A 24249-nucleotide genomic window follows, 5' to 3' on the forward strand; every position below is an offset into this window, starting at 1 on the left:
TTTTTAGGAATGAAAAAAAGAAAATGTGAATTTAATGAAAAAGATATTATGTACAAATTTATTATTCTCATTTACTCTTCTTCTTTTTAAAATGTAAATTGGGAATGCATGTGGAAAAAAATAATAATAAAAAAATGAGAGAGATAAACATATTGCATCACTAAAATATACGTATGACTTTAATCACAAAAGGTTATGATAAAGTAATATTATTTATTTATTTTTAATTAAAAGCTTTGAATTTGAATCATGAATATAAAATTTCTTTTGATTGTGAGCGATTTATTCTTAATATAAAAACTTCTCGGTACAAGTTCAAATTGATGGAGTTTCAAAGCAGATATTGAAACTCTCTTCTCCTACTTGCATTTCTATCAATGCTCTAAATTATCAAAAAAATAAATTAAAAGGAGTAAAAATGTGTCAATAATAATGGTTGGAGACTTGGACCAAGTCTAGTAGAAGTTGAAGCCTAGTATTAGTTTGAGGTGTTGTTTCTTGTAATAAGTGACATGGAAACAAGTGGACATTGATTACTAGGATAACAAGTGGTTTTATTAACAAGTCATAATTTCATTTGTTAATTTAAAGGCTTTTTAATTACTTATTCCTAGGGATTACTTAATTATCATTTATTTTTTATTGACATGGGGAGGAGGATCTCTTCTCCTTTCATTTCCTAAGCACTAATAACTATCAAGTTGACATGTATTAAATGATATTCCTAATGCATATAATATGTTATAAACAAGAATTATCTTCAAAAAAAATCATATGCTCCAAAGTGGATATGCATTGTTTCACAAACAAAGAAAGCAAGGTACAAAAATTCCAGCTCAGCTCAAGCAAAATTAATGTTTGTATTCACTCAAATGGCTAAGAACACAATGTTCAGTTTAGCATATGCATTGTAATTCCCACAGTCAATTCAATAGGATATTTTAATTGTCAATTACTCTGTTTCATTTTATTTGGTATCTATACTAAAAATACATGCTTTATTTTATTTGTCTATTTTAACAAATTAACAAAGCTACTTTTTCCCATGCTTTCCTTAATATTCATTCTGTTTACTTTTACTTGTCTAATATTTTTAAAATATATTTTTATAGCTCAAAGCGATGAAGACTCGTGCTGATAACATATTATAAAATAAATTAACTTTGCAAATTAATTAGAAAGAGAGGAAATTGCTATATCTTTGTGTATTTTCATTTTTACACTGAGAAGGGCCATTTTATAGCCACAAGACTAGTGAAATAACAAGTTAGCAACTTCTCCACTTTAAGTGAGTCACACATACAATTGACATCCACAAAAATGACATTCATTTATCATAAGACGTATGCTTTTGTTTCGAACAAGATATTATTGAGGCAAATAGTTCAAAGGCATACTCTACTACTATTAAACAACCAGCAAGAGAATATTTCCTGCAATAATTATTTTAATTAATCAAATCTATTTCACATAATTAACATGAAAGTATAAAAAATTAAGTATAAAATTTTTTGTACACTATTAGATCACTTATTAAGCAATTATAATTGATTAGATTCATGATAAATATTAGTTAATAATATGCTAAAAATGATAATTAACATGTTAAAATCTAATGACAATTAATGGGAACACCTAAGTTTTGTAAAGACTACCGTAAAATTATATAAACTTCAAATTCTAAATTAGCAAACACTAATAGCGTATACATGCACCATCAATATATAACTTAAATTCAAAATAAATTAGGAGTAAAGACGGGATTATTAAGGTGTGTCATCGAGTAAGATGACCCAGTATTTTTATGCCAAATGTCATATACTTTGACATTTTCCTACTTTACTTTTATATTTATCTTAAAGTGTAAAAGAAAAAATTGGAGGATGAGTTTAGTCCAACGACCAAGACAATATTGACCATGCCAAAACACTGCCGTGTGCTAAATGTTTTTCCTAAAAACTTTAATAAATGAAGGACTAAATATTACTCTTTCGTATTAAATTATCTCTCTTATTTTTCTTAATAAATATTTATTGAGAGAATTTTATTTTATTAACGTGTTATTTCTCATAATTGAGGTAAATTAAAAAAACTAGCTGGTTAATTTTGTCTTAAAATTTTAATAAAAAATAATAATTATTTTTATAAATTATGATAAATAATTTGAAATGGAGGAAGTAATTCGTAATAATCCACTTTTTTTTTTTTAATCGATAGATGTGGTATTGCCTGTCTCCTTCATAATTCTACGTTTTCATACAGAGTCTTCCTTTTTTTTCTTTATAAAAGAGACATTTTGTAATTTTCTTTTGTTTTTCCTCGTTCAAAGGAAAAAGAAAGAATCTAAGGGCGTGTGTAATCCGAAGAAAAATAAGTGTATTTTTTATATACGTAATATTATTCTAAAGGTGTTTATTGTTAAGATATATATTTTCGGAGTTGGTGTGGAGGAAATGAATGGTGGATGAAGATGAGATATATTCGAGAACGGAGAGGATAAATCAATGAAATGCTATTTGTTAAATTTTATTTTTTTAAATTTATTAGAGAAATTACTTTTCTTAAAGGAAACTTGATTTCTAACGAAAATATTTTTTAGTTTTTTTTGACCAATTAAGCATATAAAAAATAGGGAAAATTAAGCGGATTAACAAACATTATTACTATATTATGCGATAGTGGTATAATTTCAATTAATTACGCGAATTGACTACAGTTTAATGAAGTTTGTTATTATACAAATTTGGGGGGTCATATACAAATCTAGAAGCGAATATACAATTTTTTAAAGCAAATCTGGAAGCGAATATACAAATCTAGAAGCAAATATATACAATCTCTTTAAAAGCCCAATTTATATAATATACAAATGGAAAAACGTCAATTTGTATAATGCAGCGATATATACAAACGAAAATTAACATAACAACTGAAACTATAGCTATAAAACGTAATTAAATAAATTGTAGATAAGAAACATAATTATATTTCAAATCTTTATTATTTTTGAAAGTTATATACGTACCAAAGTCCAAACACACCATAACTGTGGAAAAAATAATAATATTATTTTCCTTTTTTATCCAAAGAAACAAAATATTGGACACACAAACCCATGTGCAAAATTTTGGCTTAGAGTCTTCCCGTTTACTTTAGTAGAATGGGGGATGTATAATCTAACACGATCAAAAAAAATTTCTCTAATTGGAGTGACAGCTACGGATAGTTATTGTAGTAGTCTGCATTAAGGTTTCGATATCCCATTTTAATTTGTTGGCAGTAATCATTATTGATGCGCTAATAACTTGTATAACGTTGAAAAACACTATAAAAATAATGGTTAACAGAGCAAATTTTATCGATGCAAAAAATGTAATGACTACTTGAGAATGATATTTGAAAGTGTAAGTATTTCTTTGGACATATAGATGTTATACATATTTTAAAATTTTGGAATAATATGCACAATTTAGCCAAATTTGTGAAAGAGAGGTTTGCTTCCAGGCAACTTCTTAGAAAGTGGACTAATCACAATAGGGACCAGAAAACCAAAAAAACAAGAATGACATCTACATATGTGACTAAACTAGAATTGCAACTTGGGAAAATCTTCTGATATTATCCTTTCACTTTTATTTTATTTTATGTGTCATAACTTTTTTAAAAATAAAAAAGATATTTAAATTTTATGATCTTAAACATGTTATGTGAGAGGTTTGAAACAAAAAGTTTCTTCCCCATTTAATTTTACTTGTATATTATGCTAAAAAATAAAATTTCATTTTTACTTATCTATTTTAGAATGACAAGAGAAAACTAAACTTTTCCCTTATTAACTCTTAATATTAACTAACTATTCGTTTTTCAAAATCATTTTCCCAAGACTTTTGAAATGATAATAGTCCTAAGTATTGTGATAAACTAGGTACTTTATTTCTGTCCTAAAATAAATGTCACATTAGCAAAAATATTTTATCTCAAAATAAATGTTATCTTAGGAATTCAAGACAAAAACTAATATGTTTTTTCAATTATACCCTTAACTTCAACTTCAAATATTATTCAATTTTCACGAGACATTTATTAAATAGAAATAGTCTAGTAAACTACAAATTGTATTTATTTATTTATTTACTAATGAATGTAATTATTGTTAAAATGACACTTATTTTAGAATAAGAAAGTAGTTTTTTAAGCGAAATGCAAAATCGATTATGTGCAAGTAAAAATGAATAGAGGGAGTATAAAATATGAAAAAATTATCTAAATACACAACTTATTTTACCATATTCTTTAAAATTTCCACCATTTGAAAAAATTACAAAAATTCTTACTCTCTCCTATTCTCTGATACATCATACATCACTTTACGTGATGTATCGAGAAGTCGGATACACCATTTTACGTGATATATTAATCGAATACGTGATATATCTGAATGTCGGATGCATCACTTTACACGATGTATCAGGACGTACGTGATATATTTGAAAGTGACCAAAAAGAAGGGATTTCGGATAATTTTTAAAAGAATAGGAATAAAGTGTATTGAGAAAAATCACTATGAAATTTAGGTAAAATTTAAAATATAAAAAATGACATTCTTTGAGAAATAATCTAACATAAAAATAAGACTCGCCGATTTTAAAAAAATACAATCAAATCTCTTTATAACAAATTTAAAAATATACAATCAAATAATATCGTTAATGAGTGATTTGACTTTAACGACTTCTAACTTTGGAGCTACGCATAAGGCAGAAAAGGAAATTGCAGCTTTTGGATTTTTTTTTTATTGGTTATTTAATTTGATCACCACATTCTCTGGGAATTTTCGTGCGTTGACTCCATAAACTAAGTCAACCTTGACCAAAAAAAGAAAGACTATACTTTTGATCATGAGAAATGATGCAATTTTCAAATTAAATACACATATACAATTCAATTTTCAAATTAAATAAATAAGCAACTGCTCCAAGTAGGAGTAATTAAATCTTTAGTAGTTGTGTATGATTTGGTCCACAAAATTTGCAGAATAATTTCATTATCAAAAGGAGTAATGAATAATTGAAGGGACAGGTTCAAATTTCATAAATAAATTTTATATGAACATGTCTGAAATTATTAAATATAGCGATATTGGCATGCTAAGGTATTCAATAAACGCAAAGCTTTTTTGAAATCTATAAGTAGAGCTCCCATACTTCGTTAAAATGAAGGTTTTGAGAGTCCAAAACTCGAATATAAATTTATAATCAAAATACTCTTATCATCGGACACTATTTTTAAAATAGATTATCAATAGAATATATAGAACCCCTAAACTATTTTTAAGAGCGCACATACTTTTAGCCTTTCATAGGCACAAGCAAAACTAAAATATTTGGGTAATACTTGTTATATCCTGTATTAAAGTTAGTAAATCAGAAAAAATAAAGATGTAAAGAAAAAATAGTATCCGAATCTACATAATTCACTGTGTGTCCTTAAGGAATTTAATCCCCTCACTGTATCCTAGATTATGGATTATTTTCTCCCAGGATAAAACAAATAGAACATTAAAGAAGTAGCGGTACCTCAAACTTCTTCAATTTCAGCGAACTCATATAGCATCAACATGATCACACAAAGGCACAACTTTATTTGTAAGAAAATATATGCAGAAGAGGGAGAAATTTCAATGTCGAAAACTGAGAGGAGACCTCTCTATTTATAACCAACAATGGGTTAGAATATGCCTGCTCAGAACAGTCTCATCTGTTCACAATAGGCATAGTGTATTTTGAGAAAGAAATGTCTTTTTGGAAGGAACAGGTCCTTTCAAATTAATCTGCGAATTTAATTAATTCAAACTAATTAGCGAATTAATTAATTAATAATCAATAATTCTGAATTAATATTCAGAAAAAGGAAATCAAATAATGAGATTAATAAATAAATTTTGTCTAAAAAATTATCAATTAATCATTTGTCAAAACCAAGCGAGCGACGACGACAACGCGAGGGGCACCCTCTACTTAACCCTATGAGTTAAAGAAAGTCTTCCTAATATAAGGACAATGCTTTTCCTTTCTTTTATTAATGAGGGAGAAATGACTCTTCATTTTTTCTTTATTTGATTCCCCCCCATTTTTCAATTTTTATTTCTCATTCACACTTCACTTAAACTTCACTTAAACCCAATCATACTTTTTCTTTTTCCAACTTGAAAATTATACTGCTAATATTGGCAAGGAAATGGACAAAACATGGTGATCTTTAAGTTTCGTAATGGAAGATGACAATTGGAAAAAGGTTGACTCACAAATACTCACATGGCAATTTTTGAGGCTCTAGTTAGATAATCCATTTTCTTCGTCTTCAAATTGTACACCACTTATTATAATCACACGATTTGAAATATTAGGACCTTTTGAGGTTGGACAAAAGATATTAACTTACATTTAACACTGAAAAGACTATTTTTAGTGGAAGTGATAAATCATTCCAAGTATTTCAGTTCAAACAATTATGTACAGTTTTTATCCCTCTTCACTCATGATCTGACATGATCCACACAATAATGATATTGAAGGCTTTTATAGTAGAAAAAAAAATTGAAATTTGAAAATGCTTTCTTTTTCTCTTAAAAAAATAAAATTATTAATTTGTTTGAATCTTGTGTTTGTGGAAGGAGTCTTGACTTTTTCACTTTTTTTATACGAACATTAGATACATGTATAACTTTGAATGAACGATAAAAAAATATGAAAATAACGCTAATTTAATAACCTTTTATTCAATTTCTCATATGTATGAGTCAAGATAATGCTTCAACCCCATTAAATTTTAGTTGGCTATTATGGTCCAATAAAGATTTCCAAGAGAAATTCAATAATGTCATTGCTAATTATAGGATAAGTTGAATGATATTATGTGGAATTAATCCCATGTGAAGGCCTGCTATTTTGTTTTTACTTTTTTTGGTAATTGGCCTGCTATTGAATTAGGGGGTGTCGATATTAGATAGATTTGTTCATCACACAGCGTTGGATTTATATAAATGTCATCTACCTAGTTTGGATCGATTCTTTTGTCTACTTGCACAAACACCTTTTTCAGTCACAGCTCACCTAAGTCACCACGTTTCATTTATTAACAAGTAAGTAACTATATATTAATTGTTGATAGAGACAAATCTAAAGTTTTGTGTAGATGGGGTTTAGTTAAAATGAGGATCATAATTATATATGATCAAACCTCTTTATATCGACACTGTTTATTTGGATATTTTTTGAATATCGTAGTGAAATGATATATAAAAAATATATACTTGCAATATAATGTTAACACCACGTAAAAGTTAGTTTAAAAAATAATCTCATTACTGATATAGTACTGTATGTGTTATAAAAGCAATAAAATTATAATAATATACTTAGTGTAATGCCACAAGTAAGAGCAGATCTAGGAGGAGGTAGAGTGTTCACCCGAACTTTCTTGACGAATTAATTACACAGTATATATAAGAAACTTTTTATTAGTGTATATCTATAAATTACGAATTTTTTAAAGATTAGACTAGAGGTTGGGTTAGTTTTAGGGGTTCAAAATTTATCTTGAGGTTTCAAGTTCAAATCCAAAGCACTACATTTTAAATTTTTGACAACCCCTTAGTAAAAATCCTGGAGCAAATGATTTTTTGATCGACCCTCGAGTAAGCATATCATAAGTCAAGTATGTAAAGCAACTACAAAATAAAACAACTAAGAAGGGAACAAGTAACAACAACAAATAATATGATAGTCGAAGCAAAGGAAACAACAGATATTGTGGAGAACTAGACAACGCTCGACTAACTACTAATCTTCTACCCTAATCCTCGATCTCCATGCCTTCTTCATATATGAAGTTATGTCTTTGGTAAACTACAAATATGTTATGTCATGTCATGTTTAATCAGCTCTTTCCAAAACTTCTTCGACTGACTAGCAATGATTGTATATAAAATGCTACTATTTTTTTCTTTTTAGAAAACATTAAAGATGAACATATAATTTTAAAATGTACAATGCATTCAGTGTTAAAAAAATATTTAAAAATTAAAGTCATCAATTTTAAATTATTCTCAATTGAACACGAATGTTGAGATTAAAAAAACCAAGAAAAAGAAAAGAGAAACGTGAAAAGGAATGACAGACAATTGGTTCTAACTAAAAGTGTTGCTAGTTCTCTATAACTTTCAAAAGCTGCTTAACTAAGTACAATTAACAAAAAAAATAACCTTTTTTGAAAGCTTCTTTTGTTTACCTTCACAAAACGAAAAGCCTGCATATCTTATATTATATGTTCCTATTTCAACTTTTCAACTAATGTATAGAAAGTTATAAAGGAATGATATATACACAAGCTAAACAAATCTTTTTTTTTTTTTGCCCAAAACAAAAAAACATATAGAAAGAGACAAGGCTAAAAAGTGAAATATCTTTGTGGCAAAAAATGCAATCGGCGCATCCATCCCCAAGCTCATGCCTTTATGTCCCCAAGCTTTTTGGCTTCTGTCATCTTTGCTAGCGACATCAAAGACTAGGAATCAAGAACAATAATCTTAAATTATGACTTTAATATTATTCAACGTCATGCAAATTTTATCCATTAGAAAATTAAACAATAAATGTCTCAAACATTTAGATATGTTTTTTTTCATTTGTACTGTCACAGCTTGATGTGTTAAATCGTCTTATTGAGATTGCTGTATTTTGTAATCCAAGTTGAATTTTTCTGACCGTCCAATGGGCCAAGGAATCAGGGGAAGTTGGACAATAGCCTCGAGAAATGATATAGTGGGCCTATAATTTCGCTAGAAAAGCCCTTTTCCCGTCCAACAAGTCCAGGTGATTTGTAGCCGGTGATTTTCCATAATATATGGTCTTGAAGTTTTCATCCCGTTTATTTTAATCTTTTTTAGAAAAATGGCATTCACTTACAAAAAATATTCACAACATAAAGTTAAGTTTGTATTGACCACAAATTATCTCAGCTAAAATTGCATATGAATAACTTAATTACTTAAATAGACAAATGTTAAAACGAATGAGAACATGAATATTCTTTTTCTTATTAAATTTAAATAAAGAATTGAAGCACTTAACTAAAACGGAGATTGGAATGTTTTAGTGAAATATGTGACAAGTTTATACCGCTAATCATTTATTAAGCCTTTTTTATATTTTCTCTATCCACCTTTATTTGTGCATATTTGATTTAACACAATTTCTAAGAAACACTAAATAGAAGAATAGTTTTAGGATATTATTGAAAAATGAATAGTAATATTTAATCTTTAAATTGGATAGGTATTTTTTTAATTAAAAAAGTAAATCAGTAGATCGTCTTCCTCATCCAAATTACAGTAAAAAGTCAATCCCGCCATTAGATCTATCGATTCCACTGATGCAAATTCTGTTACAATTTCTGCATTGACAGTAGGGAAAATAAGCAATTTGAAGCAACAATGGAGAAACAGTCGGCAGTGATCGAGCACAAGTCTTACGCGAGAGTTGGACTGCTTGGAAACCCTAGCGACGTTTATTTTGGGAACACAATCTCTTTCAGCCTCGGAAACTTTTGGGCTTCCGTTCGTTTGGAGCCTTCTATAGATCTCGTCATTGTTCCTCACCCTTCTCATGATCTCGTTCAGTTCAATTCAATTTCTCACCTGGTACCCTATCTAATACTTTTATTGCTTCCGGTTTAGAGGATATATTAGAACTATATTTATACTGGCGTTCAACATGCCAATGCGTTAGTACTTTGGGATTGAGTTGTAGATGATTGATTTGGTTTTGGGTTTACTTGGTTATCCTAATTGCTAGATTGGGATGAATTATACATGATTCTCCAATTCTGATATGAAATATCGGTGTTTTCTTAATTAGGATGACAAGTTTAGCTCAAAAAGTGCTTTTTTTCCCCTCCTTTTTAGAGAAATTGAAAAGCACTTTTCAAAATAAACTGATTTTAGAAGTTTGACCGAACATCTTATTATGCACGTACTTGTTGTCTGACAGGTGAACAGGTTGCAGAGTGAGGGATACTATGGAGGGGTGCGTTTACTTATGGCAATCGTTAAAATATTTCATAACTATTGCAAGGAGAACAACATCACCTTACATGATGGGAATTTCACTCTCTCGTATGAAACTAACATTCCCCGCCAGGTAGAACCAAACATTGCAAGATTTATCTGTCCTTAGATGGTTCAATTAATGTGGTTTGGAGTCATGCTAGTTAATTGTTGGTTAACTCTTTATTCTGCTATTAAATGTTCTTTGACTTGAAACTTTTTGCTAGTTTGTATCGGAAAACATGTTACAGCTTTTGTATCAAGAGAAAAAGCCAAGCAATGTGAAGTTTAATTTTAAACAAAAGGATTGAATCTAGATTAAAGATAATAGATAATCAGTTGCAAGCATCTATGTTTTCTGTAAATAGCATTAAGAGCAAATGGTTTTATTTTTATTTTCTTGAGCAGTCGGGTTAGTCCTTGCATTATGATTTATAATTTCAGAAGTGAAAAGTGAATCTGTTGTGCTCAACTGCTCATTGTTTAGATTTTGAGCGGAACATCTTGGAAGTGATCATAATGATCCTCACCTCTATATATCAGGCATAAATAAGTCAGTTGAGCTGAAAAAAGATATATTTTCTAGTGAGTTTGATTCTAGGTCAAGTTTCCTGAACAGAGGATTCTTACAATCCACACAAAGTTCAACTGAACTGGCTAACGACTTTGTTTTTCTCTGTATATTCCAAATCGGTTATCCAATTGACTTGAGCTAGCCTCATTATTGTACTAAGACTAAAAAGTGTGGTCAAGCTTTTGTTGATTGTTTACCTAATAAATCTCAAAGAAGCTTCAACTGGGTCAATCTGCCAATTCATGAGCAGCTCAGGCTCCATGCGTATAGATTTTGGAGGTGGTTTAATTATCCATCTCTCTGATAGTTTTGCTTGAGTTCCAGTACACTCAGTTTAAAATACAAGAGGAAACAGCTTTAATTTAGAGTGAGTTCTTCTGTTTATATGGTCCTATGTTTAGTGTTGGAAATCTCTTTTCCTAGGTTTAGAGTTTATCTGAAATATCTAAGTCGAGTAAAACATATCTTTAATTTCAATCAGGCACAATCAAAACCTACACCTTGGACGTTGACCTAGCATAAAACTTTACATACTACCTTCTGGATTTAAGCTATGCAAATAAATTAGGAGTGGCACACATGCTTGTTTCAATCATAACTGAAGTTACATCACACTACTTCAATGACCATGATCTGAATGTCATTGCTATGTGAGAAATAAGATAACTAAAAGATTTGATTTATCTTATGTTGTGAAAAAGTTTGATTAATATATCAAATACTTTCCACATCTCAGACAGGGCTTTCAGGTTCTAGTGCAATTGTAAGTGCTGCACTGAGTTGCCTTCTTGACTTCTACAAAGTCAGACATCTCATCAAAGTTGAGGTAAGGCCGAACCTCGTCCTTAATGCAGAGAAGGAACTTGGAATTGTTGCAGGTCTTCAAGATAGAGTTGCCCAGGTGTATGGAGGCGTTGTATATATGGTGTGTATGTGTGATACTTCTTGTTTTTCCTTGACAAGTATCAGCATGATACTTGGCAGAACTAAGCTTGCCATAGATGAAAAGTTAATATTGCATATTCATCTTTTAAACTTTATTTTGCAGGATTTTGGCAAGAATCACATGGATGAATTGGGTCATGGCATATATACACCCATGGATGTTGATCTTCTCCCACCTCTTCATGTGATCTATGCAGAAAATCCCAGTGATTCTGGAAAGGTGAGTATTTAATGTGCAGAATATGAGTGAAAAATCTTTCTATTGTCTGGCCAAAGATTCTTTAGACTAAGTGACTAAATTTTACTGGGTTATGTCATTTGCTTAGCCATGCAATGGGTTAGGATATTACGTTTTGGTTTTCACTTCGCACAAAGAAGGAAGTGAAAAGAATTAGACATTGAGTATTGACATAGGCTTGTAGTCCATGAGGCAGGCCCTTTATTTTCAGCATTTTTTAACAAGGTACTTCTTTATATTTCCAGTATTTTATTGAATATTTCTCCAGACAATGGAAGACATAACGATTGTAGCAGGTTCTCAAGGAAATGTGAATATCAGTGTCCGGATTAACTTTTGTCACTAAAAATTACTTTGTTGACATTAGTTACAAAATATAGATGATACTTTTTCCCAATGCAGGTACATAGTACAGTTCGACAAAGATGGTTAGATGGTGATAAATTTATAAGATCAACCATTGAAGAGGTTGCAAACGTAGCTGTGGAGGGACGGAAAGCTCTTCTTGAGAAGGACTACAGTAAGCTGGCAGCCCTCATGAATCATAATTTTGACCTGAGAAGGTAAAATATGTGCAACCTGGTTAGATTGATCAGGAGGACATTTTAAAATATCTTTTATGTTCTTAGTGGCGTCCCAAAACCTGTTTTGGCATTCGTAAACTAGCAAAGACTGTCTTTGACCATATAAACTTTTGGTTCTGGACAAAGAATAAATCCAAGTGATTGACAGGTTACTCAGTTCATCCAAAGTGGTTATCATATGCCATTTTGCATCTTATTTTTCATAGTTATGACTTACTCAAATATTGCTAGATTTGCAATTAGATAAAGCGGGTAATATGATATGCCAATCGAATGCTTAAATGTTGTGCGTGGACTATGCAGGCGTATGTTTGGAGATGATGCCCTTGGAGCCATGAATATAGAGATGGTTGAAATTGCTCGAAGGGTAGGTGCTGCGTCCAAGTTCACAGGAAGTGGTGGGGCTGTGGTTGTGTTTTGTCCGGCTGGACCTTCACAAGTGAAGCAGCTGGAGGATGCATGCCACAGTGCTGGTTTCACTTTGCAACCAATTAAAGTTATGCCTTCGTTTCTAAACGAAATTGATCTTCAAACTCTGGGATCAAAGTGAAAACAATGACCTGCTTTCAAATATGGAGTCATTTATTCTACATTCCTTTCATCTTCCATTGGTATATGCTAAGCTTGTCACGAAGCATGTAGCGACCATTCAAAGAAGTGCTATTAAAGATATTTTTTTATAGCCACTAAAAGTCATGGGCTTTAATGACAATTGTTTTGCCGCCATTATAATGGCCGCTAAATCCATTCCAAGAAGCGCTTACTTTGCACATTATTTTGAAATAAAAATAACAAGGCCCTCAAGCAAAATCATGTTCTATGCAGACATTATTTTTCCTTCGCAGACGAGACACCCTTACTGGTTGATTCTCACTCACTTTTCATTCTTAAATATCAGCTCATCATTAAGGGCAACATATCTAGGATCAACATACGTCCCTTAAAAATGACGTTTGACAACCATAAAGATGATCTACATGAAAGAACAAAACTATAGAGTAAAATGGCATATCGTTTTGCCTATCCATATTAACATGAGTTAGATAATCTTTTCTCTGGAAAAAAGAATTGAGGCAACCCAGTGTCATAGCTGATCTTCAGTACTTCTTGTCCTGGAGTCACTTTGTACAATCAACACAGGTTAATTTAGTAACTTAAAATTATATGGTCGGCAAGTTCACCACAGAAACTGTAACATAAAATAAAACACTATCAGAAAATGTAAAAGGGAAACTATTAAGTCACGAAAGCAAGTACGGCAAATCATCGCGAAAGCCGAAGAAGTTACTAAAGGCGAATAGAAAAATTATGAGCAAACAACAAAGGGAAGATATACCCGGAAGTTATTAAATCTAAATCAGCAAGAAAGCTAACTCCTCTTTAACATATAGTAGTAGAATACACTAAAAAGCTTAGCACCTCTCATTCTAATTCCTTTTCCAATATGAAAACGAAAAAGTATATCTGGATAAGCAATAAAAGTGTTATTGAATACTATAACCTCAATCACAATAATTAGCAAGTGAGAAACTCAAAGCTGAATGGTCAGAACTAAACTTGGGATAACACAGTAGATTCTGCACTAACCAGTAGGATTTCTAATTTGGCTAAGAAGTATTTTGAAAGATTCAGCACTTTCCAAGCAACAATCAGCCTAATCCACCTTTACGTACTTCAAAAAAGTGAACAAGGCTGTCAAAAATACTCAGGTGATCGAGGAAAAGATGTTAAACATTAGAAAGATGTTAGCCGGTTTGAAGAGCAAGCTTGAAAATAAGTGGAGAGGTCATTCATTCATAGCAGAAAAAGCATTCACTCACTCATGTTCCACAACTACATCTCACTCAAGAAGGATATATACAAAACAAGCACAAACTAAGAAACTGCATAAAGACAACAAACCAGAAGACACATCACCGTATTTTTTCTCTGGTAAAATTCTCTTGCAGAACTCAATCTGCACATAGGGAAGAAATAAGTTCACCAGGTGTGTGTGCCCAGATTGGAAGGTCCAAAACTGACTGTTTCATTTTTTCTTCTTGTGCAGTCCAGACAGCTTCAACAACATCGCAAAGTTTTGATATGTTGCCAATTACAGCCTCCTGTGCTTCAACCTGTACCAAGTAATTCATGATAAAAATTGATTTAGCACTTTAAACGATGCCTAAAGGCAATGACTTGCTTTGATCACAGAAGTATCACAAGGGTAGAAAAGTAAACAATAAAAAGGGAGTTAGTAGATGTTGTCATTTTGGTTAGCTGGACAATTCCAAATTTCTCTTATAACGGCCAAGTCACTGTTGGTTAAGGGGATAAATGGATGGCTGTGATTAATTATCATCTAAGGGCTCTGATTAGTTCAACGAAAATATATTTGACCCAAAAAACAAAGTTCAAGGAAAGGATAAGGAGTCTCAGCAAGGGGAGGGAAGCATAACGAATTCTGGTAAATTTCATCTCTCTCTCTCTCTCTTTCATTCTATATCTCTCTTCTCTATTCTTCTTGCCCTAAATACAATTTCCCAAATCGCAGGTAATTCAATGGTGATAATCGAGGGTGATTGAAGCCGTATAGTAGAGTTTTCTATTACTAAATTGATTGTAATAGTTAGTCGCATATCATTCCAAACTTAATTTAGTATTGTCGTTGTTGCTGTAATCCCGATTGACTGTGGAATCAAATTGAATATACTGTTTGAGCCTTATCGTGAATTTGAGCTCAGTAAATTTTGTATCAGACCATCGATATCAACCTGTGTATCAATGACGGAGGCTTAGGGTACATGATTGAAGCAACAGGAGGAGAATCTCAGGGAACTGGAGAGTCAGCTTCAGAACTACATGGGAGCAACTGACTCGAAAATGGAGGAGCTGACGATGATGATTGAGGACTCCCATACCTCGTCGGCAAGGATGAGTGAAAGGATCAGTGGGTATCAAGCAAATCTGGAGAAGGCTCAAGCAGAGGAGGGAGCTACTAGCAGAGGTGATGAAATACTGCCAAGGCCAAGGGGGATCGCGATTGATGAGAGTCCCTATGATTATGTCCCACGGCAGAGGAGGTGACTCACAATTTTCACATAGATTTTAGTTTCCAGTCTTCGAGGGTAAGGATCGTAGAGTGTGCCTAAGGAGGTGTCAGAGGTACTTTAGCTCCTTTAGTATTGAAGATGGTGATCAAAAATTGGAAGCTGTGACCCTGCATTTGGAAGGAAGGGCTGAGGCTTGGTATTTCTAGTACACACTCCCTCGCTGCAACATTAGATGGCTTGAGTTTTGTAGAGAAGTGATCAGGAGATTTGAGGATGAATAACTCGACTCTACAGTAGAGAAGAGAAGTAAAATCAGACGACCATTGTAGAGGCCTTCGTGGAGAAATTTGGGGACCTCGGGTCTAAGGTGCTGATTGGTAACCCAAATGTGCCAGAGGAACACTTACTGTCAAGTTCCATTGGTGGATTAAAGGAAGAGATCAAGGAAGGGGTGAAAAACCTGACACCTACTTCACTATTACAAACAGCATAGTTTGCCAAAAGGCAAGAGAAGATGGTGGAGGCCATTGCAAGGAGGTATCGAAGGGTAAACAGCAAGGGGCCTTATAACTATGGATAAGGGGACCATCAGTGCACTGGTGGAATGAAGAGAGTGGAAGGAGCTGACAAGGGGTTGAAAAGGCCAGGATGCAGGAAACACCAGGGGTTTATTGAAGATGTGGAGAAAGGTACCATCCCGGCCATGTTTGCAAGGATAAGCAATGGAATCTCCTTCACTGCTGAGGAACACACAATAGAAGGGGAGGAAGCAACTTCCCTATCTCTCTCTCATGCTCTCTTTCTTTCACTATCTCTCTTCTCAATTTTTCTTGCCCTAAATTGTCGTTGTTGCTGTAATCACGAATTACTATGGAATCAAATTGAATTTACTGTTTGAGCTAAACTGCGAACGATACCTGAGTAAGGAGCTGATCAACAAGGGGTTGGCAAGTGGGATCCGATGACATGGCCGGCGGATCACGGGAGTCGAATGATACAGTGTCCCTTTCGTGAAGTTTTGGCTGATTTTGCTGCATTTCAGTCAATGTTGTTGATAAAAGTTCCCATTGGTTGATCTCGTTTTGGTATCTGTCTTTGATTTTGATGAGCGCCGTTTTCTTCCTTTGCAGTCGATTCTTCTCCTCAATTGCCGGATCTTTGAGCTTGGGAGCAGCGGAGGTGGTTGGGTCAAGTTGAAACTTCTTCCGACGCTTGTAGACGAAGCCATCCTCGTTAACCAGCTCCAACTCCTCTTCGTTTCCCCAATTCCCTCCCGAGGCCATTGACTGAAGATGATCGTAATTCAAAACAAAAATGCAATAGCAGTTGCGCTCCTTTTTGAAAGAGTTAAAAGAAGACCCTAATTACTGGAGTAGGAGTATAGTTTAGCAATTTCATCCATCAATTGGATAAAAAGGGCCAAATACTATCAGCCTACCAAATTTTTAATGTTGCTGAGTACAAATCTTGGGAAAAGTTTTAGAGTTAATAGTTAAAATCACATGGTATATTTTATTAAATGGACATTTGTCTTAATTATCATCTTAAATAAAGATTTTTGAACCCCCAAACTATTTGAATTTTTTAAATTATCTACCCCTTAATATGCCACAAAATAATTTTAAAAAGTTACTCTGTTTCAATTTATATGACTTACTTTTTTGAAGTAAATCTCACATTTTTATATTTAGTAAAAAATTAACTTTAAAATTTTTATTTTATCCATAATGAAATAATTATTGCCACACAAATATTTATAACTTATTTTAGGCCACATCTTTCTTAAACTTCATTTCGAATCGAACTACATTATATAAATAACAACAAAAATAATTTTTTTATTAAATATAGAAATGTGTTATTCTTTTTGGAATTTACTTAAAAAGAAAACTAGTAATTAAAGGGGCTGATAGTTCCAAAAAATCATGTTTGATGAGGTAATTAAGACTTTTCATATTTCAAATATGCATTTGATAAAGTGTGCCAAGTTTAAGAGTGATTTTAATTATTAACTCAAAGTTTTATTGGGCGAAGTCCATAAATAATTGTTATTGAGGTCGTTATTTAATTTGTGTCCGATTTGTACCATTTTGGATATATAATCATATATTTCCTTGATCTATCTAATTTTTAAAAAAGGTGTTTGAATTTTTAAATTATTAATTTAATTTAATTTTAAATAATATATCTAATGTAATTTTATACACAAAATCTAAAAAGGATAATATACATTGATCTTCTCCCGATCTTAGAGAGATAAAAAAGTTATTTTTTTTAATAAAAAAAAATCGATTCAAATAACGCATATAACAAGTACTAGAGGATTACATAGGAAAATAATAATAATAATAATAATAATAATAATAATAATAATAATAATAATAATAATAATAATAATAATAATAATAATAATAATAAATATAATCAAAGCACAAGAAATAATCGGTGGCAACATAAACTGCAGGAGCAAAAAACTACACAAAAACTGTTAATACTACTAGAATTAAGGAGATACAAGTATGGGGCACCTAAAAAGTGAGACAATACTCAACTATCTACCGAACTCACCTTAATTTACAATCTCCATATCCTCATTTCACTCACATTAATTTACAATCTCCATATCCTCATCTCAACACTATCTCATACAATTATTTAGAAAATTCTTAACCGGTCAACATTATGGGTGTAAAATTTAGCTAATGTTTGGTCACAAATACTCAAGTATTTCTGGCAAGTTATTTTTGGATGAAGTTTCACCATGTATTTGATCATGAATTTTGAGATAAATATTTGACTTTTAAAAAACTATAATTTATACCCATAAATTATAAAAAAATATTAAAATTATTTATAAATTTATATTATCATTTTATAATGAATATGTTATGTTAAAAAAAACCTTATAATATAATTGATGACAATCAACAACAACAAAAATAACAAAATGGGCAAGAGTGATATAATAACCACATACTCAAACTTATTAGTGATTTAGGTTAGATTATAACCCATTAAAAACAAGTTGTTCTTTTTAATGAATTTGATAGATAGATATTAATTGAGATTAACAGATGATGAGTATTTTTATAAAATATAACTTTTTATATAATTTTAAAAAATAAATCCAAATACTAAAATTTAGTCCAAATTCTAATTTTATGTAAAATTTAGGAATTTGATATGTTTTTCAAATATATTTATTAAGTAATAATAAGTTATATTAGCAGACACTAATTTTTAAGTTTTTCTAATTATGTTTTGTGGCGAAATGAAAATGTAGTATTTTTAAAGTTTAAAGAATATAAAAGTGCACAAAAATTGGGAGAAAGTATAAGTGGAGTGGTTGAAGATTTTACCAAGAAAGAGCATACAAAAGTGGAAGAAAACTGTCACTGCAGCTCGCCAACAAACACCAAAAATGGCGAAGTCAGTAGTAATTCCTCGCATGTCTCTCATCTTCCTCCGCTCCAAAACCATGTCTTCATTCTCTCAATCTCGCGCCATCTTCTTTCCCTCAAAGCTCAATTCCCATTCCCTTCACTTTTTCTCTACAACTTCAACTCCATACCCACTTCAATACGAAATGATAATCTCCCGCCCTGCAAACCCACCTTCACAAATCCAAAAATCCCGCCAACAACGCTTCCTTCCCAATTCAAAACCTACTGATTCCGAACCCGAACCCGGTTCAGAACTTGGGTTCGACGATTGGGTCGATAGCAAATTGAATTCGAAATCATTTTCTCCGCAAGCCGGACCGGAGCCTGAAGAACCCAATTCGGGTATTATGAAAATGGATAAAGGGAAAAGGAAATACTACAATAAGAGAAGGAAAAGAATGTTTGGTGGGTCGGATTCGGAGGATGAGGATAGCAGGGACAAGGATAATGAGGTTGTTGAGTTGACGCAGGAAGTTGTAGAGCTACGTACATTGCACAAGAAGGAAGAAGAGTTGTACTTTTATGACAATTTTGCTTATCCTTGGGAGAAGGATAAGCATTATAAGATGGTATATCAATTGGAGAAGAAGTATTTTCCAGATCAGTGTTTTGATAAGGCTTTTCTTGAACCTGGGCAGTCGAATGAGAGTGTAAAGAGGAGTAAAAAGAAATTAGGGAAGAGGGAAAATATAATAGAAAAAAATAGTGATGGTGGGGATGGTAAGGGTTTGATCTTTTTCGAGGAGGAAGAAAAAGGTATGAGCTGTGAAACTAAGGAGGAAGCTAAAGTTGATGTATCGGAAAAGAAAGTGGAAGAGTTCTTCAAGTGTTTGAAGAAAGTTCCAAATAAGGAAAATGGTGTTGTTGCCAGTGCCGAGCCATTTCTAGCGACAAGGAGTACAGGGCTTCCTCCTAAATGGGATAGTCCGGGTGGAACGGTGGTATTAGTGAACAAACCAAAAGGTGAGTTTGAGCTCCTAATTGTCACAACACTTGGGATTTATTCTTGCAAAGAATGTTCATTTTTTAGATGTTGATGTGTTTCTGAAAGAATTGATGTAGAAGTTGTAAATTCTCATGTGAAGTCAATGTTAGGTGTTTGGGGTATCTAATTGAACAAGAAGCATTACAAGTATAGATTCTGAACAATGCTTGAGAAATTTGAGTACATTTGGTTGTTTAATTATTAAAATGGGAGGTGTACACTCAGGGAGTCTTAAAGTCAGAAATAATTAAAACTTGTTTGGGAGTGTACATAATGAATGCAAGCAGTGTATGGGTAATTAATGAAAACTGCTCAAGAAACTCATTTGTTATAGTGTTGTGCATCAGAAAGCTCACTAAAAGTACTTCTATATTCTTAGGCATACATAAAAACAGAATTTAGTATCAAATGCCATGAATATTATTTGTGAGTTAGCATCACACTCGATATGTTGTTGTTGTGATTGTCTTTTATGATCTAACATCATAAAGCCAAACAAAGATTTGGATGCTCTTGAATTTTGGGAAATTTTGTTATAAAAGCTTGGTTTTCTTCTTTGTTTTGTTACTAGTAGTCTGAATTGCCTTACAGGTTGGACTTCTTTTACTGTTTGTGGAAAGTTGCGTCGCCTAACAAAAGTGAAAAAGGTACATCTCTCCTAACCACAATCTAGGGGGTATATGATATGGTCTCGGAGAAGTAGTATGCAAACTTGCTTTAGAATATCTCAAGATAAACTTTTTATGGTAATCTTTTGTATTTGAAGGTGCATTAGCATGTCAGTCTTAGAAAGAAGAACGCAAGTTCAAAAACTATTTGGATGAGTGTTTTCACTTTAAAAGATTTGAGCCTGTACTTTGATTATATCTATGCTGATTAATAGAACTCTTACATTATAAAATAGGAGCTTGAATATGGTTTTGATTTTTGTGTAGATTTACTATTTTGACTTTCTTTTAAGATATCCCTTCCTAATGTAAGATACTGTGAAGTCTTAGAATTTTAACATGAATATCAATTCCCCTCATCAAGTTTTCTTTATTCTTTTTGGTGTTGGACGCTCCATTAGATCTAGTCTGCTAGCCAGAAGACTTTGTTCAGTAAAGTTAGAGCTGTGGAGTATGGGCTAAAGAAGATGTGGGCGAGAGAAAAAAGAGTATGTAGTAAATTTTGAGAAAATTAGGGTAACATGTCTAATCATTTTGTTACCTCCTCCCCCGAATTTTCATTTTAAATTGAAGACCCCCAACAAACTTCTGTTTCTAAATATAGTAATTGTGCCACTCTATCAGGATATATTTGATTTGAGGGAGTTTTATGCTTATATTCACGTGGTAGGGAACATTTTTCACTTTCTAACTGAATACAAACTGAACTGAGGCATTTCATGTTTAACACCTTCTCCTTCAAATAAATCTTTTGCAGGTTGGCCATGCTGGAACACTTGATCCTATGGCAACTGGCTTATTGATTGTATGTGTTGGTAAAGCTACGAAGATCGTTGCCAGGTAATAAGGTTTTAGATGATTAAACTGAGGGAGATTTCAGGGGTTCCTAAAATTTCATCAGAGTTTCCGGTTCCTGTTAATTTCCCTCTGTCTTAAGAGAACTTATCCATGTCTATGGACAGTTATGTGATAAATCTTCTTGAAGTTGATTTTTTCTTGGCAGCTATCAGGGTATGATGAAGGGCTACAGTGGAATCTTCCGTTTGGGAGAAGCCACCTCTACCTGGGATGCAGATTCCCCGGTATTTATTTGTTTTTTTGAAGTTAAAACTGTTCAGATAAATCTAGACCATGTGGCTTAGTTCACCCCACGAAAGTCTCATCAATCATCAGTGACACAAATTAAGATGGCAAGATTAGAAATATCGTGATAACGTCATCATGAATAAAGTCTACATACTCGCACTAGTTGATGTTACATGAACAGGATCTAGTTATTTGTTTACCCCAGGTTTCATCATACCTATGAAGTTTGGATTTTGTAATATTCAGGTTATTCAACGAGAGCCATGGGAGCATATCAAGGATGAGGACATAAAGAAAACGGCAGCATCCTTTTTTGGAGAGATATGGCAAGTCCCTCCGATGTTCTCAGCGATCAAAGTATGTTAGTTTTTGTTGCAGCACTTCTGATCCTCCAATTTTTTATTTTGCTGAATATAAACTGTTCCTCTGCATATTTGATAATGTACTGAATTATTACAACACTTTCTTACCCCGGAGCAATGAAATTATTGGTACCAAATTAGCACTTCCTAAAACAATTCATTCTTAGTATTTTCAACATGCTTAAATTTGTTGAAGTCATGTTGTTTATCGATCTCATGAATAGAAAGTGTGTTGAATCAACTTCAGCTATATCTGAAGTCCATGTAGAGATTATTGCTGCCAATACTAATTGTGATTGAACATAAGCTTAAATCAAAGAGCATGCTGATTCAGAAAAGATTGGTGCTACTTCTGTAGTCTTTAATCGTTTGAGTGGTATTTTATCTTTTCTTTAATGGATTCTTAAGCTCTTCCAATTTTTGTCAGCTTCAGCAGAATTTCTCTTGGGTGACCAAGGCATAAATGGGATTCAGTATAGTGTTTTACACTTTTGCTTATTAGAATCCGTTTACTTATGGTAGGTTGGTGGTGAAAAGATGTATGATAAAGCAAGAAGAGGAGAAAGCATCGAACTTTCACCGAGGAGGATTTCAATTTTTGAATTTGACGTGAAGCGGAGTTTAGATGACAGGTTATTTGTTGAAATTTTCTAGTGCTAATCTTGTGCCATATCGATGTTCAACCCTTGAAAACGCATATCTGTGCGTTTAGTGTCTGTGTATGAGTTAAAAGCCCTAGCCAAGGTTCTCTTAAAGTGTAACATTCCTTGCCTCCTTGGGTGCTCCCAATGTGTCTTACCATCCCTCTATACTGCATTGAATACTTTAGTGCTAGATGTACACTGAAGCATGTCTATAATGTGAAGCATTTTATATTTCATCCAGATACTCTTGAGGGAAACTGAGTAATTCAGCACGTGAATGTCTATATGCCAGACATTCTTTCATGTGAAGGAGAATAAGACATATTTGGGACAGAAATGCTTATAATTTACACTTCTTGATGTGAGCAAGTACTTTTGTTGCTGAAAGTTGTCACTCCACTACAGTTGGCTTATCACTTTGTGAGATCATATTGAATATACTTCTTTTCCCTTTTTTCCCCTTTTTTGAATTGGCAGACAGAATGTGATTTTCCGTGTAAGATGCTCAAAAGGCACCTATGTCCGATCACTTTGTGCAGACTTCGGGAAAGCTCTTGGCAGGTACCATATAAAGATAACATTTGTTTTAATACTAAAGGAGGTTCTCCTTTTGTGATAGATGATGATAAATGACAAATCTTTGAGTGATGCATAATTACTTTTTAATTCTTAATGTTCTTCTAAGTTGATTCAAATCCAAGCTGAACTTTTTACTTGCAGTTGCGCTCACTTGACAGCTCTACGACGAGATTCAATTGGTAAGACGTCATTATTTTAAATTCGGTTATTTATAGAAAGTCCCGAAAGTCTTGCTTGTGTTGTTTACATCTGAAAATAGTTGCGGAAAGGGGTTCCCTGTATCTAGAACATCAAGAGATAAGAGAGGTCTTCGTTATATTTTTTTTATTGCTGTGAGTAGATCGTAGTCAGGGTTAATAACAATGCTATTGTAGTATTAGAGAATGTTGCCTGAATCTTTTGCACCTATTATCATGGCAGAGAACACCATATATGCCTTTCATCTGAGGCGGTCTTGAATTCCACAAGCCAAAGCAATCCTAATTCCTTCAAGTACTTGTTCACAAGCTAATTGTGCTCTCTTTACCTCACAGGAGAGTATACAGCGGATGATGCTTGGGAATTTCAAGAATTGGAAGAGGCAATCACCAAAGGATATTTGTAAGATTTTTTTTGAGATTCCATGGGGCAGAGTTATCCGGTACATGTGTTGGTGAGAAGCTGCAGGTATCAGCGGAACAGTCAAGGAGCCCACAAGCTGGCTTGGACACCACCATCAAAGAAGAAACAGTTCTCGGAAATTCTACACTTTTGGTGGCAATTGAAGATCTATATGTATTTATCTTCTGTCTAGCTACCTCTTTCCTTGTCCCCCTATTTTGCTTCGTTTCTGGGCGAACTTTATAACTTATAGATTAGGATGAATTGTAATATTATCTTTGTATTCAACCATTGCTGGTATCAATTATTCTTGTTAATGTTACAATCTTTACAACGCCACCTTTCAAAGTGTCAAATGCCGCGAAAAATAGATATTTTTATCTGTTATCAGATCACTTCTGTTA

The 24249-nt window shown here is 32.7% G+C and overlaps 3 protein-coding genes across 6 annotated transcripts; 2 read left to right on the plus strand and 1 right to left on the minus strand.

Moving 5' to 3' along the window:
* The first annotated feature begins 9316 nt into the window (after positions 1–9316).
* Positions 9317–13202, plus strand: LOC129872284 (glucuronokinase 1). Its single transcript, XM_055947213.1, has 6 exons — positions 9317–9700; positions 10050–10199; positions 11416–11604; positions 11728–11844; positions 12265–12425; positions 12750–13202. Exons 1-6 carry the CDS (start codon positions 9494–9496, stop codon positions 12994–12996), a joined length of 1071 nt encoding a protein of 356 aa, XP_055803188.1. The 5' UTR covers positions 9317–9493; the 3' UTR covers positions 12997–13202.
* Positions 13203–13306: 104 nt separating this feature from the next.
* On the minus strand, positions 13307–16901 carry LOC129872285 (uncharacterized). Of its 3 annotated transcripts, none has more exons than XM_055947216.1 (3): positions 16396–16901; positions 14364–14560; positions 13307–13558 (listed from the first exon to the last, which is right to left on the minus strand). In XM_055947216.1, exons 1-2 carry the CDS (start codon positions 16759–16761, stop codon positions 14399–14401), a joined length of 528 nt encoding a protein of 175 aa, XP_055803191.1. In that variant the 5' UTR covers positions 16762–16901; the 3' UTR covers positions 13307–13558; positions 14364–14398. The 3 variants fall into 3 exon arrangements, with proteins under 3 accessions (XP_055803191.1, XP_055803190.1, XP_055803189.1); XM_055947215.1 differs by having other exon boundaries at positions 13307–13567; XM_055947214.1 differs by having other exon boundaries at positions 13307–13635.
* A 1900-nt stretch (positions 16902–18801) lies between these two features.
* LOC129874847 (uncharacterized) lies at positions 18802–24184 on the plus strand. Of its 2 annotated transcripts, XM_055950219.1 has the most exons (9): positions 18802–19884; positions 20498–20553; positions 21332–21414; positions 21578–21656; positions 21907–22017; positions 22545–22654; positions 23144–23227; positions 23387–23424; positions 23779–24184. In XM_055950219.1, the coding sequence occupies exons 1-9, from the start codon at positions 18900–18902 to the stop codon at positions 23847–23849; spliced, it is 1617 nt and encodes a 538-aa protein (XP_055806194.1). In that variant the 5' UTR covers positions 18802–18899; the 3' UTR covers positions 23850–24184. The 2 variants fall into 2 exon arrangements, with proteins under 2 accessions (XP_055806194.1, XP_055806195.1); XM_055950220.1 differs by lacking the exons at positions 23144–23227; positions 23387–23424; positions 23779–24184 and adding an exon at positions 22908–23035.
* Positions 24185–24249: the final 65 nt, after the last annotated feature.

This window comes from Solanum dulcamara, chromosome 11 (assembly GCF_947179165.1).
Source record: "Solanum dulcamara chromosome 11, daSolDulc1.2, whole genome shotgun sequence".
Taxonomy (NCBI): Eukaryota; Viridiplantae; Streptophyta; class Magnoliopsida; order Solanales; family Solanaceae; genus Solanum; species Solanum dulcamara.

Coding starts and splice junctions, on each gene's coding strand:
- LOC129872284 (XM_055947213.1), top strand. CDS start 9,494: ATGGAGAAACAGTCGGCAGTGATCGAGCACAAGTCTTACGCGAGAGTT. Junction 10,200..11,415: donor AAACTAACATTCCCCGCCAG/GTAGAACCAAAC, acceptor TCCACATCTCAG/ACAGGGCTTTCAGGTTCTAG. Junction 11,845..12,264: donor ATCCCAGTGATTCTGGAAAG/GTGAGTATTTAA, acceptor TTCCCAATGCAG/GTACATAGTACAGTTCGACA.
- LOC129872285 (XM_055947216.1), bottom strand. CDS start 16,761: ATGGCCTCGGGAGGGAATTGGGGAAACGAAGAGGAGTTGGAGCTGGTT. Junction 14,561..16,395: donor TTGATCAGCTCCTTACTCAG/GTATCGTTCGCA, acceptor TACTTGGTACAG/GTTGAAGCACAGGAGGCTGT.
- LOC129874847 (XM_055950219.1), top strand. CDS start 18,900: ATGGCGAAGTCAGTAGTAATTCCTCGCATGTCTCTCATCTTCCTCCGC. Junction 21,415..21,577: donor GCTACGAAGATCGTTGCCAG/GTAATAAGGTTT, acceptor TTTTCTTGGCAG/CTATCAGGGTATGATGAAGG. Junction 22,018..22,544: donor CGATGTTCTCAGCGATCAAA/GTATGTTAGTTT, acceptor TACTTATGGTAG/GTTGGTGGTGAAAAGATGTA.